Raw genomic sequence first — 21,421 nt, forward strand, 5'->3', positions numbered from 1 at the left:
TCAAAGTGGGGTACGAGAATCCCTAGGGTTCGCTATTCGACGGCTGGGGGTTCGCGACAAGATTTATGTAACGGTGGCTTGATAACTGATACCAAGTCAGACTTAAGGTTAAAATATCTAAAATTACTCCTAACATGGAATCCATTTGCGACAAGAAACAAGCACACCCATTACATTAATATTACAAAGACATTTCTTTTATTTAAATAGTTAAAAAACTTATTTTTTTCAACAGTCAGATATTTATTTTTTTTGGGGGTGGTGGGTGGGGGTTTCCCGTTAGTTAGTAAGGGGTTCGCTGTCACTTGGAATTTTTTTTTGGTTGTGGAGACGAAAGTGTGAGAAACCCTGGATTATAGTGTAGCTGCATACATACTAAGTATAAGTATACCTACTTAGTTTATGTTAATGTACTCACTTGGCATATAAAAGTCAGAAGACATAATAAATCATGTAAGTAAATACCTACTATGTAGTTTTATTGTTATTGTGTGTTTACAGTCTATATACATGCTCACTATACATATAATTTTGTGTAACTTTAAACAGTGTTCGCAGCGCACGCGACGGAAGTTCTCAAAAGAAATAATTAATTTATTTCCGTTTTTTTCCCATTTTTTGTTGATTCTCTACTTAGCTCTCTAGCTCTACTAGCTCCTATTGGTCATAGCGTGACGTTATTATAGCCTTTCTCAATAAATTGATTATCCAACACAGAAAACAATCAATTTAATTTCGTAGTTCTTGAACTCAGCGCGTTCAACCAAACAGACAATCAGCTTCAGCTTTTTTATACAGGCCTGGGTTCGTGACCTGGATCGGGTTATCAGACGCTGAGCTTTTCTTTCTCCTATGAAATTTTCAGGTAATTCTCAGTTATTACACCCCCGCGCCTCGGAGAGAAGTTTGACAAATTAAGTTAGCTTTTAACTGTGTCTGTTCTGTGAGTTAAATACTTATAATAAGGAATTTAAGCTAACTTATCCTAATAACTATACAAATCTTGCCAATGTAAAATGGTGGCAAGAATACTGGCTGTATTTCCGCGCTGGGCAGGCTGATGATTTGCACAAAAAATGAGCCAGTCCTTCTGTCACCAGTCGAGGTAACTAGCCGCGGTAAATTATTAGGAGAAATTAAATAGTTTGGAATGGAAACACAAGCTTTAATGGGTATGTAAAAAGGTTAGTTATTATTTGTGACGCGAGGTTAATTTAACTAGCCTTGAAGGGACGTCTGCTGATACCAGACGGGTGATCACTCCTAACTAGAGACTATTCCACACAATTCCAGTGGTTCACTGATGACTCGACAGTGTTCTTCCCATAATTCTACCTGTAGCCTTCGTAAACCAGGTCTGCTTCATTGAAAGTATACTTACCACAGACCACCTATTAATCCGTGATCCTTACTTAGTAACTCCAACTCTACACGCGTACACTCAGCTCTATAGTGATAGCTGGTTTCATCCTCGCCACAATCTGGACATGCCGGATCTTTATTTAGGCCAGTAAGATGGCCGATGGGATTTAAGTTAAACTTCAAACCAGTGCCGGATTAAGGAACCTTGATGCCCCAAGCAATCTTCCCCTGTGGGCCCCTCTATCCCTAAATGAACACTATCCCTACATATGGAGGTAGATATATGTACTCGTATCAATCAACGTGAGTTTAAAATGCAGGGATTCCTAAATTGCTATCTTTCATGTAGGTACTCGTTTTTTTCTCGATCGTTTCTGGTGCTCCCTAAACGGGATGCCCCAAGCAATTGCTTAAATAGCATAAAGGCTAATCCAGGACTAATTCAAACCCCCTCTCTTATAAGGAAGGGTGCCTGGCCTTGCAGTTTGTAGTACTCAGTTGATATCGAGCCTACTATAGCGATATAAATGTGTAAAATTATCTGTAAATATAAACGGTTAAAAGATATACAATCAAACGATTACGTAGTACAGCAGTAGGACAGTTCGCGTCGGCGAATTGAGTTTAGTGCACGATTACCCGTCGTGTCATAAACACGCATGGAAACCTTACTTTCTAAAACCGGAGCGACTACGAAACTGAGTGCCAAGCGAGTGCCAAAGTGACTATCTGTAGGAATTCAGTCAAATATGTTGGTAGTTTACGCTCTAGCCGTGATAGGAGCGATTGTGGTGGCCGCGTACCTTATCGACTCGTTATGGAGCGTCCTGGAGATGATAACCTCGTATCTGATGCCATATTTCTTGCCCGCGGAAGTGCTTCCACTGGCGAAGAGGTTCGGACCTTGGGCCGGTGAGTTGAGAAGTTTTACGTATGTTTCGCCTCTTTAGTTTTATACGTCAAGTTCCTTGCCCTTTGAACTTATAGATTTACTTCACAGTTCACACCAATGTACTAATTCGTTGTAAACTTTTCCATAAACAAATACTTTCGATTTTATGTTATCATAATCTTTTAATACTTATTAATAAATTTATTTATTAGTGTTTAAGATTTTGGCACTCAGTCTTTCTATTTAATCATGTCTCTATAAATTAGAATAAGTTACAAAACATTACAACCAGTACCTGTCGTCTTTACCTTATGGGCACACGGGTCCGCATTCACTGGGACAATACGTGGGCCCTTGACGTTGATAGGTACAGCAATTTCACTAACTTTTTTAAATTTTACCCATGTTTTATTTTTACCTTTTACAAATAAAGGGTAACTTTATACTAATCAAAGGGGCCCCAATTTATTGTGTACCTGTAGGTCCTTGACTCTGATCAATAGGTATTACACCTTAACGCTAATGTGAGTTGATTTGTCGCGTGTCATTACTCATTTAAAAATTCCTAAAAATCACTAATTTTGTTGACACTGTTGATACAGAAAAGGATATACTACTTAAGTAGAAAAATCCCGTTCATGAGGGTTAAGTAAGTAGATAAAAATAATTGGACGCAAGAGGAACAGTAGAATCAAACAGATAGGTAGGTTCTATTTATCAATAAAAACAACTTAAGGCCTAGTTCGGACTACCTTACGAGTACGAACAATTTTTGGATTTACAGCCCAAAAATTGTTTGTACTCGACTAAAATACTAAAGTAGTCTGTATGAGTACGACCTATAAGTATGTAAACACCTATTAGCCTTGTTATGTCGTTGCATTCCTCGATACTAACTAATCTGACTAACCAAACAGATTCTTAATTTTATCAACTGAAGGCGGATCACAGATTAAAATCATCATCAACTCAAGTAAATGGTCCCCGACGCAAAAAAATATGTGTGTGATAAACTTATTATCATTTACACAAGCATCATCGTAGATTTTTTTATTTTTTAAACGTTAACCCTTGACTACAATCTCACTTGATAGTAAGTGGTTGTGCAATAGATGGAAGCGGGCTAACTTATTAGGAGGAGGATAAAAATCGACACCCCTTTCGGTTTTCACACGATACGTAATGGCACGCGAAATCGCTTGGCGGTACGTTTTTGCCGGTAGGGAGGTAACTAGCCACGGCCGAAGCCGAAGAAGAACAGCTCAATCTGCCCAGCCGGGGATCGAACCCAGGACCTCCGTTTTGTGAATTCACCGCGCATACCACTGCGCCACGGAGGCCGTCAAAGTTCCTGTTCCCGTGGGAATAATACAGAGATAAAATATAGCCAATGTTTCTTTGTGGTGATATAGCTTTCTATTGGCGAAATATTTTTCCAAGTCCAGTAGTTTATGAGCATATACAATACAAACAAACAAACAGACAATCAAATCTTTCCTCTTTAATACTACTACTTTTAGATCAATATATTTCTTTTCTTTCTTTCTTCTAGTGTAGATTACTTCTAAGCTCACGATCTCGCGGGCTTGGGCCCTTTCAAGCAGTGGGCCCGAGGTATTCTGCCAGCCCTGCCACCCCTAAAGTTACACCACTGAATCTACGTCTACTTGAGAATTTGTTAAAAGGAACTAATAGGGATGACGACAATTTTTTAAATTGTATATAAATTAAGAGTATGCTAATGGTAAAGCAATTTTGTAAAAGTAACAGGGTATCTGCGATCATTACTTTCGGAGCTACAGGGATATAAAAGGTCAGTTTTGCGGCGCTGCCGCGGATCCCTGAAAAACGCTCCATACAAAATGGCACGATTTAGTGACGTCGTTGGCTCGCTGATCGTTAGGTTTGTATGGGCGTTCAAACAAAATTACTAATATCTTTGTTATTTGTGCGTTTATGTTTATAGTTCATATATTGAAAAATGTCACATTTAATGTAAGGAAGCTAAAACTGTATGTTCATCTAATTACGATAAAAGATTTTTAATAGATTTTGAAATTTTATATCATTTGTTATGCCGAATGTATCATAAAAAATAAAAATCAATATATTCAAACCTAGTCATCATCCCCATTCTTCTTTGAATTTACGTATAGTTCTTATAAACTACTTACTCGTAGCTTCCATACAAAACTTAATGGAGTTTTAATGTACTTCTTGATGACGCTTTATAGCCTGCACATTATTGCGAAAGAATATTATTACCTGCGAGTTTCAACATCCCCTGCCTTGATTACTTAAAAAAAATAATGTCATCCAAGACTTATTCAAGCATCTCCAAGCCACACATAAATAGTCTTTCCGAAACCAATTGGACAAAAATGGAACTGGTCATATTAATTTAATTAAAAGGTTTATAGCAGAAATTCTTGAATTTTTTTTTAAAATCATTTTTTACAGTTCGTGTTAATCAACGAAAAACTATCATTCTATGTGATCTTACCATGTTGGTTTTTTGCTAATTCAGAGATTAAGTGCCGGGATAGCCCAGTGGATATGACCTCTGCCTCCGATTTCGGAGGGCGTAGGTTCCAGTACGGGGATGCACCTTCAACTTTTCAGTTATGTGCATTTTAAGAAATTAAATATCACGTGTCTCAAACGGTGAAGGAAAAACATCGTGAGGAAACCTGCACTCCTGAGAGTTTTCTTAATTCTCTAGGTGTGTGAAGTCTGCCAATCCCGCATTGGGCCAGCGTGGTGGACTTTTGGCCTAACCTTAGGGGAGACTTGTGCTCAGCATTGGGCCCAATATGGGTTGGTAATGACGAAATATTTTCGGGTGTTATTTGATATTGATGATGATATTACATAGTAACTTAATATATGGTGATATAACATGATAATGGTGATGTGATACAAAAAATAGGCAATCGTATTATCTTCAATGGATGACTAATAAACGCCAATTGCTTTGATCGATGGACAGACGACATCAAGCGACAGGGAGACCCAGGATGAAGGCAGCACAAAGCCGTGCCTATTTGACTTTCCAAAAGAGGCTTATGTACCTACCAGTACATAATATGTACCTATTCTGTGCTTATGTCCGGCTGTGGACGTCAAATTCATTCATTCATTCAGTCAAAATCGATAATTTACATACTCCGTCACAAGTGCTAATTCATGTAAAGTGTGATGTTGCCCCCGTCCAACAAAACGATTGTTTAGTTAGGTATGTTAAAAATTTAGCAGTAGGCAGTTAACTAACTTATATACTCATGTACATTCGTAAAGTAACTTAAAAAGACAAAAGTAACTCTTCTAAGATAACATTTTGTCTGATTCTGTCTCATTACCACTCCCTATATCAAGTTAATATTGTAGTTAATTTTTACTTTTCAATTTGAAATTAGAGCTGTGACATCAAGAGTTAGAACACTAAAATGGAAATAACCATCATCATAATTTTCTTTCTGGTGCGTTGCTCCTTTACTCGGAGTATCTCTGTGTGATCGAATCGAAAATGAGGATATCCGCAGATGAACCAACGTCACCGATATTAGGCAACGAGCCACGCAGCTAAAGTGGCAAATTATTATCTATAGGTATCTAGTATTAGAAATCAATAGAAACGTATTTCTGTGTTTTAGATCATAAATCTAAATGGGAAACAATAATTTGCAGTTTTGGTCAATTTTATTAGTGCGCTACGCGCAAGTAATTTTAATTGAAACGAATTGCTAATTGGCCGTATTTTTTAGAAAATAGATTGGTACTTTAAGTAGTCACTTTTTTGCGTAATTCGAAATCGTTTCGACATAAAATTGTCAGGCCATTTTTCTTCCATTATTTCAATACTACTGGCTGGCCTATTCACTATTTTGGCCTTTATTATCAACCTTTTAAAATAAACATCAAATCAATTGACAAGCACCAGTACCAGATGACATTTGTTACACAGAATCTCAATTTCGTATAGGTAGTTATGTCAACTAGTATACGTCAAAGATAGTGAATTAGCCTGCCAGTGTCCGTGGAGGTGTCCTACTCAGGTGTGTGTTGAGTTCTGTCTTTCTGAGGTTTGACTCCGTAGTACCCCGTAAACTATCTGATTAACTATTTACGGGAAGCACCAGTTTAAATGCAAAAGCGAAGTCTAAATCCTAGTTTTATATGGTACCATAGAACATTATTGGAATAAAGAAAGGGTTTTGTAACAGCAAACATAAATGAACGCAATTAAGTTAATCAAATTACATGTAATCACACGGTACGCGAAAAAACAATCGTATATTTATGATGTGAACATAACGCAACATGATGAGAGGTTAGTCACGTTAACAGGCGGACGCTTTCACTGAAGCGACAGCGTTTATTTATTAAGATAACATAAAAACATTTCATCATGAAATGTATTTCATTGAATACTAGACTATTTTTAGAGTTTTAATAATTTGCAAATGAGTTTGGAATGGAAGAAACGATAACCTTTTTAATAACATAATTAATTTATTTTATTTTGCTGGAACGTGTCTATTGACTCTTGCTCTGAAAAATACAGTATTTTTCAGGGCAAGAGTTTTTAAAAAAGAACTAAAAATCAGACCAATGAGGTGATTGATTTATTATTGTAAATTGAATTGTGGTGTGTGCACAGTATCTCCCGCCACTGCACCATCGCCCGCTCTCGCATCCGCTTCCGCGACCGCTTGTTGTAGTGAATATATGTTGCACAATGTCATCTTGTGTAGGCATTCTTTAGAAAGTTTCGTCATGCGATGTTACTCGTAATGTAATGTTTTGCGATCTTCTATAAACTTCAACATTACCAAGATGTGTTAGTTTACGTAGATAACTTCAAGGTTTAAGCCAATTATCGTGAAAAATACAGAACTCCTACTCCGACTCTAATATTGTAATACACTGTATCTTTGATTACTTAGTTGATAGTTCACGATACGGACTTTTTGGTTAATATAGATGAATACTGATGCTCTAGACTTTAAAATACACTTAGGTACTTACTTGATCTCTCTCTTGATTTTTTTATTCTTTACAAGTTAGCTCTTGGCTGCAATCTCACTCTCTCATAGGTATGTGGGGCACATAGTTCCCAAGGTGCTGGAATGGCGACCTCCCAACAGGGGGACTGAACTACGAAATCAAGCGAGTCGCAAGGGATTCGCTGGAGGCAAGCTTTTTAAGATCGTATTGTTTGGAAGTCCCTACAAAAGTCCTATGTCCTACAATCCATTGGCTGATATGATGATGATGATAATGATGGTTAAAAGGCATATTACAGTAGGTACCTAAGGCAAATTAGAAGTAGAGTTAAGTCTAGTGTAGAGGAAGGATTAAAGTTCAAATTAACAACTTATGCAATATCATCTTTAGTCTTTACTTTACAACTTAGCATTAACAATTTAATGTCTTGTGTAGATGAAAGCAAAACCGGTCGTTTGCAATCTCTGTGATTATGAAAATCTATCAATCACCTTGACCAACTGTATTTTTAAAGTTATATATATCTAAGGACCTCATTAAGAATGCTAAAAGTTAATCAAGAGATTTATGTTCGAAATTGTAACTAGAAATTTAGAATTGGTGAAAGACGGCCTCCGTGGCGCAGTGGTATGCGCGGTGGATTTACAATGGGCAGATTGAGATTTTCTTAATTGGCCCAGGGCTGGTTGGTGGGAGGCTTCGGCCGTAGCTAGTTACCACCCTGCAGATTAAGCGTTCCGGTACGATGCCGTGTAGAAACCGAAAGGGGTATGAATTTACAAGTTAGCCCGCTTCCATCTTAGACTGCATTACACTTACCATCGGTGAGATTGTAGTCAAGGGCTAACTTGTAAAGAATAAAAAAAAATTAAAACTACTAACATACTCGTAACTCAAATCTATGATCAGAGCATCTCTGATCGAATCAAAAATGGAGAGACCAGTAGAAGGAAGGATTCAAGCCGACATGGCCCAAAGATTTGTATAGTACTAAGGGCAAGGTATAAGTACCAGTGAACCGATTTAGTCCATCGACCTCCCTACTACCGGACTGACGACATCAAACTGGTTTCTGTGAGTCTCAAGCCTCATTGTCCTTTTATGATAGTGCGAGTTTCATAGAAGACACCCTTAGAGAGATATTTTCACGTTTTTCTAGCCTTCAATCTCGATTTTGGCAGAGCTTCTCAATTCCCCAAAGCTCTTGGCGAAGTTTCTACAGTCCTTAAGAACTCTACAGTAAAGTTACACAATAACAAAAGCAGTTTAGGAACTTGGTTTATTTCTTAAATGCAAAGGGTTTATTCTCAATAGTGGCCATCCATCTGATGAGATTTTATACTAAATAGTCTAGACTATAATCATACCTGGTGGAAAACAATGAAATCTGGGATGTAATACGCTTTACTAGAAGATGCCTACTCACTCTTGTCTTTGAATGTGGACAAATGGTATGAGTTAGAAAACACTGAAGCCGAAAGAAATTCCACATCTTACTTGTTCTAATAATTAGAAACGTTCATGCGAAAAGTTTCGTGCAAGTCGATTGGATGTCAATAACAAAAGGATGCTTATGTTCTCGATTTTCTGTGGTAAAGTGCAGATGGAATAGTTCCTCTGCTATTTATCTAGATAGATATTATCTATCTAGATGATAGATGGACGAGAATGACGAACGGTAGATCCAAAATGATTCGAAAACAGCTAGTAGTTAGTTAGATGCCTTGGAGAGCCTTTGACCGCGCCGCTAGAGATCCGCCGCGTTTGCGCAACCGTTTGTCGCAACCTGACATTTGGGAGTTGCGAAACGTCATTCATTCGAATCGTACCCAGCAGTCAGCAGCCGAATGCGCCATAATCGCTTTCCAAAACTGGGTTACGGTCAGTTGAGCAAGCGTCGAAAAAAAATCGAAGTTTTCGTGTAATTTTGGTAACAAACCAGTTATGTTATTATGTAACTATACCTAATTCCGGTTCAACTGTTCGTACGTATTAACATAAATCTACATAATAATTTTGTTTACTCACCTTTTGAGTACAAAGTGTTAAAATATTTATGCTACGCGTTTTATTTATTTATGTACGCGTTAAACTTAGGACAAACAAAATGACAACCCCGGATGCCCACTTCTGTCAAACTTCAACAATTTACGAGTAATTTACAAATTCAAACGTGTCAAACAAAACAAATTCAAATTGGGCGTAAACCCGCTTGGTAACGATCAAATTGATTGTCGATTGTCCTAAATTGAAGGGGTTTTCCAATTGTGTTTGTGAACCATCTAGTAGATCGTGAACAGCCAAGCATGTGATATGCATTGCATTTGCAATGTTAGCTTGCAGAAAAAAATACCTTTCTCAGAATTTTATATTGCGTCGAATGAGCTTGTATTTTTCCTTCCATTGTAATGAATATTCGCAGGTTTGGGTCCACCACGCTGTCTAAATGCGGATTGGCAGACTTCTAATACCCACATAGAAAATTAAGAAAATTCTCAGGCATGCATTTTCTACGATGTTTTTCCTTCGTCATTTGCGACACGTGAGATTTAATTTATTTTTTGTGCCCGACTAGTTAATGTATTCGTTCTTCAACGACGCTTTTCAGGGTCGTTTTGAGACGTACTTGGTATTTTTTTTCTTCAATCATGGCTTATTAAAAGCCACAAAAAAGTCTAGATAGGAGAGTGCTGGTCTAAAAAATCATCATTATCAACCCATATTCGGCTCACTGCTGAGCTCGAGCCTCCTTTCAGAATGAGAGGGGTTAGGCCAGGCCAATAGTCCACCACACTGGCCCAATGCGGATTGGCAGATTTCACACACGCAGAGAATTAAGACAATATTCTCTGGTATGCAGGTTTCCTCACGATGTTTTCCCTTCACCGTTTGAGACACGTGACGTGATATTTCATTTCTTAAAATACACACAACTGAAAAGTTGGAGGTGCATGCCCCGGACCGGATTCGAACTCACGCCTTCTGGAATCGGAGGCAGAGGTCATATCCACTGGGCTATCACTGCGCCTAAAAAATACCTCTTTTATCATATAGCCTTTTTTCAGCCTTCAGATTTAACACGGAACTGCGTGTTACATTGCTAAGTGCCACTAAATTATTTCTCTTTTCTTTTTCTCTTCCATTTCCCTTTCTTCCCTTCTTATCATTATATTCCGGAGCATTCGTCCGTGTGGCTGCAACTGGCCTTCGCTAGACAGCATACCTACTTGCAACCTGGCCACCGGAGTTCAGATTGCACGTATGCTAACCAGCGAAGGCGAAAGTATAGCCTATATACTCACAAAAAACGTGGCTAGTGGTAAAAGAATTTTCAAGTTCGGTTTAGTGTTTACCTCCTACAAAACCACAAACTCTTTATGATATAGATTTTTATTGATTTAGTTAGGTACCTCTTGTGAAAGGATCACTTTTGCTGTAACTTTGCTGGGACTACATAAATAGTACAATCGTATTTTTATTAATTCCGCAAACTGGTCGAACAACAGTCGGCGTAAAGATCACTTGCAGCACTTACTGTCCATTATTATAATATCAATGCCCTAGTGGTCCTATACCTATCAATGGTAATTTGCCCACGGTCATTTAAAGCTTGGCAAGGTCGTTGATATGCGGGCGACAGGAGGAACGGACTGCGCGGGTGTAAAGTCGTGCGAGCGGGACATCGCTACCCCCTCCCGGCCCGCGCGGACCATCGGGAGCGTTACGAACGAATTTGTGAAGCTATATGCCTTCACCGTTATTAAATAAAGGTAGGTATTTTTATATATTTTAACCAACTTCCAAAAGGAGGAAGTTCTACGTTCGGCCGTATGTATGTTTTTTTTATGTATATATGTGGGCCAATTTTGAAAATTCTTTTTAGGATTCCGAACGTACATAGTACAAAAACGGAACCCTTATAATCCGCCTCGCGCACATTTTAAGGTCTGTCTGTTTTCTCCGAATGTACTGGACCAATTCAGTTGAAATTTGGTACACATATAAATTTAAGTGACCCAAATACAAGGATATACGGTGATTAGGTAAAATTCGAATATGGGGGTCACTTATGGGGGGTAAGATGGAAAGTTGAAAAATTTTTTTTATTAACTTCATTGTGTGATACTTCAAATGAAAGGCCTTGATGAGAGGATTTTAATAATATTTTGAATGTTATTTTAAAATAAATAGTTTACAAGTTATTTGAGAAAATATACCATTCCCCCCCCTCCGAAACAGTTAAACCTAAAATTTTTAAAATATACTTAAATACTTATAAAGTTAACTTTTTAATAAAAATCTCAAAAGTAAGCATGCAATAACTGAAAACACCCATCACGCTCATCACACAAATATTTTCCAGTTATGGGAATCGAACCCACGACCTTTGGATGTAGAAAGCTTTATCAACTATAATAAATTCATTAATGTTGCAGTCCACGAAGGTAATTAAGTGTATGTAGTATCTCACATTCCGTGCAATATATCCTTGAATGCACCTTACTCGACCTTACCTGTCAAGTTTGCCTTTTGTGATCATCTTGTTTAACCAATCGTCACAAAAAGGTGTTATGTATGTACGACTTGACTTGACTTGCCTTTGACTTGACTAATGACTTGTTTAAAGGCAGCCTAGAGATTTGCCACATATTCATAGTGATAACGATCGTTCCCGCATAGTGATGTGATGACTCTATGTGCCTGTTGTTCACCGGCATGTCTTTTATGCTGTAACACAGCAATGCTGTGGCACCAGCATATCTTTTAGACGCAGCAAAGCTGTGGTGGCGGAAGTAAGCATGGTAGTATTTCTCCAAAAGATAACTGTCATAAGAAGTTCTGCAACTATCAAATACCCGCGTAGTTTTAATTCCCATGGGAATACGGGGAACTTATAGCCTCGTTTTCTCGGCGGTAATGAAGCTTTCCATTGGTGAAATCGGTAAAATCGGTCCAGTAGTTTCTGAGCCTGTATTATTCGTAACAAAAAAAAAAATAAAAAATCTATATTTAGGTTAGTTTTGATTAATATTTAGTCGCCGTTTTGGCTGAGTGACAAACCAGTCTAAAGTCAAGATATTTTCGACCCAATCAATTGGGACTTGTCACTAGCTCGTTGAAAATTGGGACACCAGGCAACAATCTGGCCACTTACAATAATATCACAGGTGGCATCGTAATCATCATTATTTTGTTGATGAACGTCCACTTGGACATGGCCACCTTCAAGAACTTCCAATCAATATAGTCTTGAGCCGTTTGCATCCAGCAGCTCCGTGTTATCCGCTTGATGTCTAGTCAAGCACAATTGAGACAGCAATTAATTTATATAATAAGTACTTTCTAGCAAACCGTTCCCGTAGGAATACGGGGATTAAACATGACTATAGTTCTCGGGGATAATGTAGCTTCCTAGCAGTGAAAGAATTTTTCAAATCGCTTCAGTAGTTTCAGAGCCTATTCAATACAAACAAACTAACAAACAAATAATGAAATCTTTCCTGTTTATTATATTAGTTTACCTAAGCGGCCTCCGTGGCGCAGTGGTATGCGCGGTGGATTTACATAAGGGAGGTCCTGGGTTCGATCCCCGGCTGGGTCGATTGATATTTTCTTAATTAGTCCAGTTCTGGCTGGTGGGAGGCTTCGACCGTGGCTAGTTACCACCCTACCGACAAAGACGTACCGCCAAGCGATTTAGCGTTCCGGTACGATGTCGTGTAGAAACCGAAAAGGGGTGTGGATTTTCATCCTCCTCCTAACAAGTTAGCCCGCTTCCATCTTAGACTGCATCATCACTTACCATCAGGTGAGATTGTAGTCAAGGGCTAACTTGTAAAGAATAAAAAAAAAATAGTTCTCGGGGATAATGTAGCTTCCCAACAGTGAAAGAATTTTTCAAATCGGTTCAGTAGTTTCAGAGCCTATTCAATACAAACAAACTAACAAACAAATAATCAAATCTTTCCTGTTTATTATATTAGTTTACCTAAATACATTATACATTTCCATAAAAAAGACGTTAAACGGCGTAGGCAGTTTAAAAGAACTTAAACATCTTTACTCTGACCTAAAATCATAGACAACATTTGCTTGAAACTCCAGTCACCTAGGGGCTCTCCAGTAGTTTGTTTATGAAATGCAATGAAGGATGATTCAATAGTCAGCCCCTAGGTGAATACTGAATATTGGTTTGTGGGGGACTGTTCACTTCACGGCTATGAATTCCACTGTGAGTGATTCATGAGGAATTCATAATTCATAATTCATAATTCTTTATTTGCAAATTGTTAAATACAGATCTTGATATAAATGTTGGCATACAATTTGCTACAAAATAGCATGCAAATTTAAAAATAATCTTATAACTAAATTACATTGTCTATAATACACTATAATTATTGAAATTTACTTAATGACTATGATGTTAAAATTATTAATTTATTATTATGTCCGTTATACGTTAATTATTATTGTTTGTCAGTTAAATAGTCTTTGATAGTGTAATACCGTTTTTTTAACAATAGTTCTTTGATTTTAAGGAAGGTTTAAGTATATAATTAATTTCAATGTTTTGTCGAAATTTGTTGAAATATAACAGTAATTTTAGTAAGCCAAGAAGTACAGAAGGTTTGGACCAGAACTAAAGAGTGTTTCCGTAATTCAAAAACAATTTTAATTTACAGGGTGTGTCGTAAATATTACGACATACTCTGCAGGGTGATAGCTGACATCAAGGCCTATTAAAATAACGCAATACATGTTAGCCGAAATTTTACGGTTGACGCTCGTGCTAATTAACTTGACACTTGGCTCGAAACTCGAACCGCCTCCCGCTGTTTTTTGGTCTTGTATTATACAGGTGGCTCAGTATCGTGATGTTTGGAGGTCCCTACAAAAGGCCCATGTCCTGCAGTGGACGTCCATCGGCTGACATGATGATGATGATGATTGTGTGTGTCAAATGAACTAATTGTCTTTCTTATAAGAATTTACAAAGGCGAATCAAGTGACTAAATTTGTGTTTCCAGTTATAACCGGCAGTACGGACGGCATCGGCAAGCAGTACGCCCTGGAGCTAGCACAGAGAGGTCTCAACGTTGTGCTGATCAGCAGAAACCCTGACAAGTTGAAGAGTGTCGCTGAGGAAATTGGTAGGTGCTTAGGCTGCTGCGATCAAACAATAATATTTTAAGGATCTCACCTGATGGTAGAGGGCTAACTTGCAGTGGCGAAGAGTCCATACAAACCGATTCCCGTCGAATTACCGTTTAAAAATCCATACATATTTATTGTTGTAGTGAATATTGTTTATACGAGTAGTATATAAGAATATGAGAAACCATGTCACGCTATATGAATTTCCTCTTCCTTGGGTTACCTTCGACAATATTCCAACACAAGTTTATTTTACTACAAAGGTACCTGTTTTTTTCTTCTTCTATTATCTGCCGGTCAGTAAGGAACTGCAATGGATTTCTTCGTACTGACTTTCTATTTTTCATTTCTTTCTCTCTGTTTCTTTTCGGCTGGTTCTTTTTTCTCTCTCCTAATCATAATAGCTCTGAGCAGTGAGTAGGTACTTCCACCATTCTTCCTCGTCTGCTAGCATGTGTGTAATGAGGTTTTGCGCTTCCACCTTCGAAAGGTACCTCTAACGGTCTCTACACAGTATCGTACCGGAACGCTAAACCTGGCCGAAACGTACAATGTAGGTATGTACTTGTTGGCAGTAGACGTGTTTATCGGTAGCTTGGCAACTTTGTCTGTAATACTCCCGATGTTCCACGCCGGCCGGGATGCGTGTAGCGATGAACGAAAAACCCACGACTGATGCTCACTTCCCCGTACGCACGATTTCACACCCGCGTAGTCTTTCCTCTCGTGTCGCCCGCATATCATGGGAGTATCATTAACGAACTTGCCAGTCTATAATTTAGCCACAGCTAATGTCACCAGACCCAGACCTGCGCCAATTTAATTATAAAATTCTAAATTGACCCGAACTGGGAACCTTACCCACTCTCTTATTGTAAGGCTCAGCTTCATCAACTGCGACAGATAGGTCGCCAAAAAATTAGGAAGTAGTTAGGTATCTCATTCATGAACAGAGTGTGAGTCATGGATATTTTGGAGCCGATGTGATACTCTATACGCTCATCGTTTCTTCCTGTTATCTGGAACCGTTCGAGCACCAGTCCGTCTAGTACACTCGGGTAAAGGACCTCGAAAACATACATATAAAGTGGTTGGACGACCTGCCGCGCTGGTGCCTTTCACCTTGTACTACAAGGCGCTTAATGGAGGAATTTCCTTCTTTGGAAAACGTGCCCGAAAAATTTTAAGGAAAGAATCAGTACAATCTAACCAAAAAAAAGAAAAAGAAATAGAATCACCAAGTGGAGCAACAATGCGTAGTCTCATAATTTTCTCGAATATTTTTGGGCCATTCTCTACTCCTGTAACTACGTCGTGGTTGTTGATAAATTTTCAATGATGCTAAATAGATTTATTCCTGAACGGCAGTCAAATTGCATCTGTAGTTGAAAGCAGTCAAAGTTCCTTGATATTGTCATTCAATTTCGCAGGTGCTACGTAAAAATTGCTATTTAAACCGTTCCGCCTCATCATTCCAAAGAGCTGAAAGTTATTTCTTATATAGTTATTTATAAGTAACTGAGTTAAATACAGTAGGGTCTCGAAAATTTGAAATATATTCATTATTCAATACACATTGTGGCTTCCGCTTGATATTCAAGCTTCGATGATTTTTATTGTAATGCCTACAGTAATTTTTTTATTGTGGATATTTAATATAAAATATCTCACATATATAAAATTATTAAATAATATTATTACCGTCAAAAATTAATTGAAATACCTGCGTAATAATTAACGTAAAGTATTCATACAGATTGTATCAAGATTGTTTTTATATCACACGTCTGTTTCATTGCGTATAATTATAATGGATAAATAAATAAATCTGTAAGAACTACAAAAAAACCAAAGATGTTTAAACAGGCGGATTTAACGTTTTACAAGTAGTAATAAATTTCATCTCTCATACAGTATTTTTTTTTTTGCAGAAAAACTTCACAGCGTAAAAACCAAGACAATCGTTGCAGATTTCGCAAAGGGGACTGAAGTATACGAGCACATAGAAAAAGAGCTCAAAGATATCCCAATAGGAATACTAGGTAAATGACATTAAATATTTACTTATTTATATTAACTATACAACCGATTTAAAAAAGTTTTCACTACTCTTGCTCAAAAACACTGTCATATTACCACTCCACAGCGCGGCTAAACAAGCATTTTAGCCTCTAGGGGCTAAAATAATTTTGTTTTTTTAATTCTTGTCTGTTACGAGTTCTAGCCAAGTACTAACCTACTATAAAACGGAGGAGGTTTTATTCGAAAATGGAATCAATATAGGTAAACGATTGTTTTGAAAAATAAACAAAAAACTTTAAATTGGAATTAAATGCAGCGTTCTTGTCTGTGGAATGCGTTTATTTTTTTATTTAATTTTTATTGAGTTGCGAATAGAGCGAGATTTGAAGACATGGGACATCCTTTACGGTGTAATACTTTTGCCTTTTTCTCATGTGAAAAAAATGAAATTAAAAAGCGAGAATTTAAAAAACAATTGGCTAGAATAATACACACTTTATTTTTTTAAGAAATTTATTGTAAATTTGTGACGGTAACTTATATATTGTCCAACATTAATTGTTATTGTTGTCTTCATCTAGTAAGAATGGTGATCCTAATTTGGAGATGGATGAAATTTTCAATCTGTTACCATGAAAGTCGTGACGCATTTACTATTTACCTACCTAGGTAAAGTGGAGAAAACAATAACGAATGGATTCACTTACGAAAGGAGTTTTTTAAACTATTATCATTATTCATGTTCACAGTAGTCGGAAATTATGTTGCCGGGTAAAAGCATCTCCCTTAATATCCAAAATTGTAGACTTTGTACATTTAATTTTCAATTAAAATAAATCATTGAATATTGAACTAAACTATTTTATTTTCTCGCAATCGTAGTGAAAAGCAGAGTGTAACACGTGGGGCTAAACCCATTATAAACTCGGTTTCTATTTAGGCGTAAAAATACCTCGTATATAATGGGTCTTTTTAGCCCCTTGTATAACAATCTACTATTTCACCATTAGATTAATAATCGCTATATTAATTAATAATAAGTAATCGCTATATTTTATTCCCCGTATTCCCACGGAATAGGAAAGTACGTGGGTGACCTCTCGAGTTCGTTTTCTAGTATAACTATACCACTCGTAAAAACAGTCTGTGGGTGCGACTTTACTTATGAGAAAGTAAGGCACTGTGAAGAAGAATTTGTCGCCGTACTCAGTTTCTGTGTAAAATATTTAGCACATACCTTAATAACTGGGTTCTGTGGAACAACTATGTGCATTCACAGGCCATGCCCAATACACTGGCGTTTTTATCCCTCAGCGATTATATTTTGGCCCAATAAACCAGCTGACGCTTGAATAATTTTATGAGACACCATACCCATTATTGAAATTGTCTCAAACGCAAGCGTCGCAAATATGAATGCCTATCTATACATTTACAGTGCATAGATATAGTCTTTAAATAAGACTGAGTACTTACGAATCTTTGAGCATATTATGTACTTGCGCCAGCCGCTTGTAAAGTCCACACTAAGTAAATTGATATACTAAAAACTAATTGATTAATGACAGAATAAATTCGTTTACAGTAAACAATGTCGGCAAACAGTACGACTACCCGATGCCTCTGTGCGAGATCCCCGCGACCCAAGCGTGGGAGATCATCAACGTGAACGTGGTAGCGGTGACATCGATGACGCGCATGGTGCTGCCGGCGATGGTGGCGCGCGGTCGGGGCGCTGTCGTCAACGTGTCGTCAGGGTCGGAGCTCCAGCCGCTGCCTCTCATGGCCGTGTATGCCGCTACTAAGGTAAAGCTAAGCCTATAAATCTTTAAGCCATCTTACTGTTTCGTAGCGTGGTTATTGGATTGGATTGTACTAGCTTCATGTCGTTAACGTTATGGGATCGGACTTAAGCCAGAGAGGTTGATCTAGTGTTTGGTTATGGATGATAGTCCAAACCTAAGATCTCATGATGGCCTAAGCCGCGTTTTTTCATTATTTTAAGAAATTCTTATGTAGTAGTATCAGAGTTAGGAAATTAGAGAAATACATGAGAACGAGGGGTGTATCAGATAGCACGTTATGCCATAGGCAACGGTCATCATCCAATCGATCGTTACGTGGTCGGATATTGTCTTCTAAAGCCCACTAATCTGTGTTGGAACAGCGCTCATGTGGCAGTGTTCGATCTTGGCTTTAAATACTTCTAAATTTATAGGAAAGTAAGGAAGAAAATGATTTTCTGTTCTCCTTTAGGGTCCTGTACCCTAACAGAGAAAAATGCTTTGTTACTACCTCATAAAACTTCTGGTAATATTACTTTTTATCATTATGATAAATGAGCTTGCGTTTGAGTGCAATAATGCCTGATGGAAATAAATGAGGTATAGGCTGAGAAGCGCGGTCCAAAACGTGTCTATTCACTCACCTTCAAACTGCAGCAATGTAATTATTTTCCAGGTGTACGTCCGTAACTTCACGTTCGCAGTTCGGGAGGAGTACGCGCCGCAAGGCATCCACGTGCAGCACGTCTCCCCGCTGTTCGTGTCCACGAAGATGAACACATTCTCGCAGCGGCTGCTGGACGGCAACCTGCTGGTGCCCGACGCGAAGACCTACACTCGATACGCCATCTGCACGCTGGGCAGGGTGCAGACAACCACGGGCTACTGGCTACATGGAATACAGGTAACAGTTTATTAAGTAAAACTTCTTTACGCACGCTTGACATGAAAAGTAATCTGGTAAATTCGTGGAGCTATAAGAAAAGCGTCATCGGACGAAGCGAATGGACTTTGAGAGGGAGATATAGGTTAGTGAAGATAGAAAGAGAGACAGTTACGTTTTGTTTGCTATGAGCATTCGGTGTATGAGCAAGAGAGAGAAGTTTTACTTCAGCAGTGAGGTATAAAGCACACTTGTATTTTTTTTGTAAGTCAACTAAGTTCTGGATCTAGTGGTTAAATTATGTGACTTAGGATCAAGAGAACTCAGAACTATTCGAGTCCTGGATGAGGCTATGAAGTACTGTTTCTTATTTTAAGATAATTTACGGGAGTTAGGATATTGGGGACAAAAAAAACCGCTATGCCTTGGGCACATTGAGCACGTTAAGCCATCGCCCTTGGCCATTATCGCTAACATCTGATAGTGGTTTTTTAAATAGTTTAACATTATCTTCGCTCTGCAACTCTTATTAGAGAAGCATGCTGGGTTTCCAGTTCCTCTCTTCTATAAATAGAGAGGCCCTGGCCTGGTTAACTCTGGCATTGATTAGTCGTGACATACATTTCCGTTTGCTCTTCCTCCAAGTGAAGCTAGAATTAATGACTGAAAGAAGTAAACATATGATTTTATATTGTTTCAGTATTTATTCATCAAGTTAGCACCCGAGTGGATAAGAATAAAAATCGGCGCACACATGAACAGAGGCTTCCGGGAAGAACACATGCAGAATGTTAAAATTAAAGCACAATGAGTAACGCTAGGTAGAATTTCTAGGTCAACTTTTAGTACAATTTATTATTCCAATTGATTCCTAATTCATATCTGAATGCTAAATGTAAATAGATGATAAGTAGTTAGTGATTCCGTTATTTGTTAATATTTGTGATTTGTCAGTGAAAATGGTCATACAGATACGTATGTTTTTTTTTACGTTACGATTCATTTGCATTGTGGTTTTATAAAATCATTGATTTTTTTCACCCAAAATATCCGTTTGTAAATCTATAGGTATAGCAATGAGACTTATTAACGTATGTAACACACTTTTTGCCATATCGTAATAATTCAAATTCGTATATGTAGAATATTAAGGCCTTCATTATTTGATTTGGTTGTTTATGTAATTTGTGTTCATAAGTTACTGTTTAGTCATTCATAGGTATAAAAGATTGTCCTTCTACAATCACGGTTAAAGGGCTTTCATAGGATTATTAGTTTTTATCATGTGAATGTGAGTCATGTTATTTGTTATTATAATGTATTTAGTAGTCAATACTAATTAAAGATCAAGAAAATGGTTCATCTGATAAACAAAGATCATCTAAAGTTCATGCTACTGAGGCGGTTATTTTAAGCCTCACGTACCTGAACACCGTCGGTAAAATAAAACATGGTGGTAGTACTTCCCGGATGAGTTCTGTGTCAAAAAGTATTCTTAAAATTATGTGATATTTTAAATATAAGTTGTTGTAAAAGTACTTGCTTGACTTTTAATTTATTTTAACGCTATTATATTATTTTGCTATAATATTTATTATAATATTTTGCTGCGCATTTTATAGGTAGACAGCTTTTAAGTTACGGTTGTACTTTGTTTCTCGACTTGGTGCCCGCACTGCCGTGCCTTCTTATATTGATATTGGTGTAAATCCCAAGTCAAACCTGATGTTTCAAAAGTTCTTGTCAATTAAAACAACTTGCGTCATAGAGGAATTAGATACTTGCTATTTGAATAGGTCTCTCGCGGTAATGTTTTAGTCGCAATATTAAGTAAGTATAGTTCTAATATTATAAGTCCTAAGGGCGAGGATGGAACTCAAGATCACCGAGTCCCATTCTTATGTAAGTACCTTGGTACGTAACCGTGGATTTTAAATTCCTCCGAGATAATTTGTACCTATTCTACGAGTGTCATAGAGTCATAGACAACGAGAAATTTAAAAATTACTAGCATAAGTGACTGTTAATGTAAAGGTGGGTACAGATTGGTGCAATGCAACATGTAATGCAACATGCAATGCAAGAATTTGACGTCCACATTGCTGCAATGTATCACGAAAGCTCGTGGTTTGGACGCCTCGCGCGCACGAACTGCGCCTGGGTCGCGCACGCTCCGAGCGTTACAACTCGTGCGCGGTTCGATCCAAGATTTGTCGGTTTTTGGTACGAACACAAAGGGGCGCGCAGTGTGCGCAGGGCTGAGCCGTGGACGTTCATTCGTTTCGTCCGCATGCGCAACGATCATGGTGGTGA

The 21,421-nt window shown here is 37.9% G+C and overlaps 1 protein-coding gene across 1 annotated transcript; it reads left to right on the top strand.

Moving 5' to 3' along the window:
* The first annotated feature begins 1,968 nt into the window (after positions 1 to 1,968).
* Positions 1,969 to 20,646, top strand: LOC112049353 (inactive hydroxysteroid dehydrogenase-like protein 1). The gene is made up of 6 exons (XM_024087211.2): positions 1,969 to 2,274; positions 14,293 to 14,415; positions 16,351 to 16,461; positions 18,027 to 18,247; positions 18,902 to 19,129; positions 19,809 to 20,646. The coding sequence occupies exons 1-6, from the start codon at positions 2,112 to 2,114 to the stop codon at positions 19,917 to 19,919; spliced, it is 957 nt and encodes a 318-aa protein (XP_023942979.1). The 5' UTR covers positions 1,969 to 2,111; the 3' UTR covers positions 19,920 to 20,646.
* The last annotated feature ends 775 nt before the right edge of the window (positions 20,647 to 21,421 follow it).

This window comes from Bicyclus anynana, chromosome 3 (assembly GCF_947172395.1).
Source record: "Bicyclus anynana chromosome 3, ilBicAnyn1.1, whole genome shotgun sequence".
NCBI lineage: Eukaryota > Metazoa > Arthropoda > Insecta > Lepidoptera > Nymphalidae > Bicyclus > Bicyclus anynana.

Bases quoted from the DNA above. Each gene is read 5' to 3' on its own strand.
- LOC112049353 (XM_024087211.2), top strand. From the start codon at position 2,112: ATGTTGGTAGTTTACGCTCTAGCCGTGATAGGAGCGATTGTGGTGGCC. The intron at 2,275-14,292 runs GTGAGTTGAGAA...TTGTGTTTCCAG, and splicing joins GAGGTTCGGACCTTGGGCCG to TTATAACCGGCAGTACGGAC. The intron at 18,248-18,901 runs GTAAAGCTAAGC...ATTATTTTCCAG, and splicing joins CCGTGTATGCCGCTACTAAG to GTGTACGTCCGTAACTTCAC.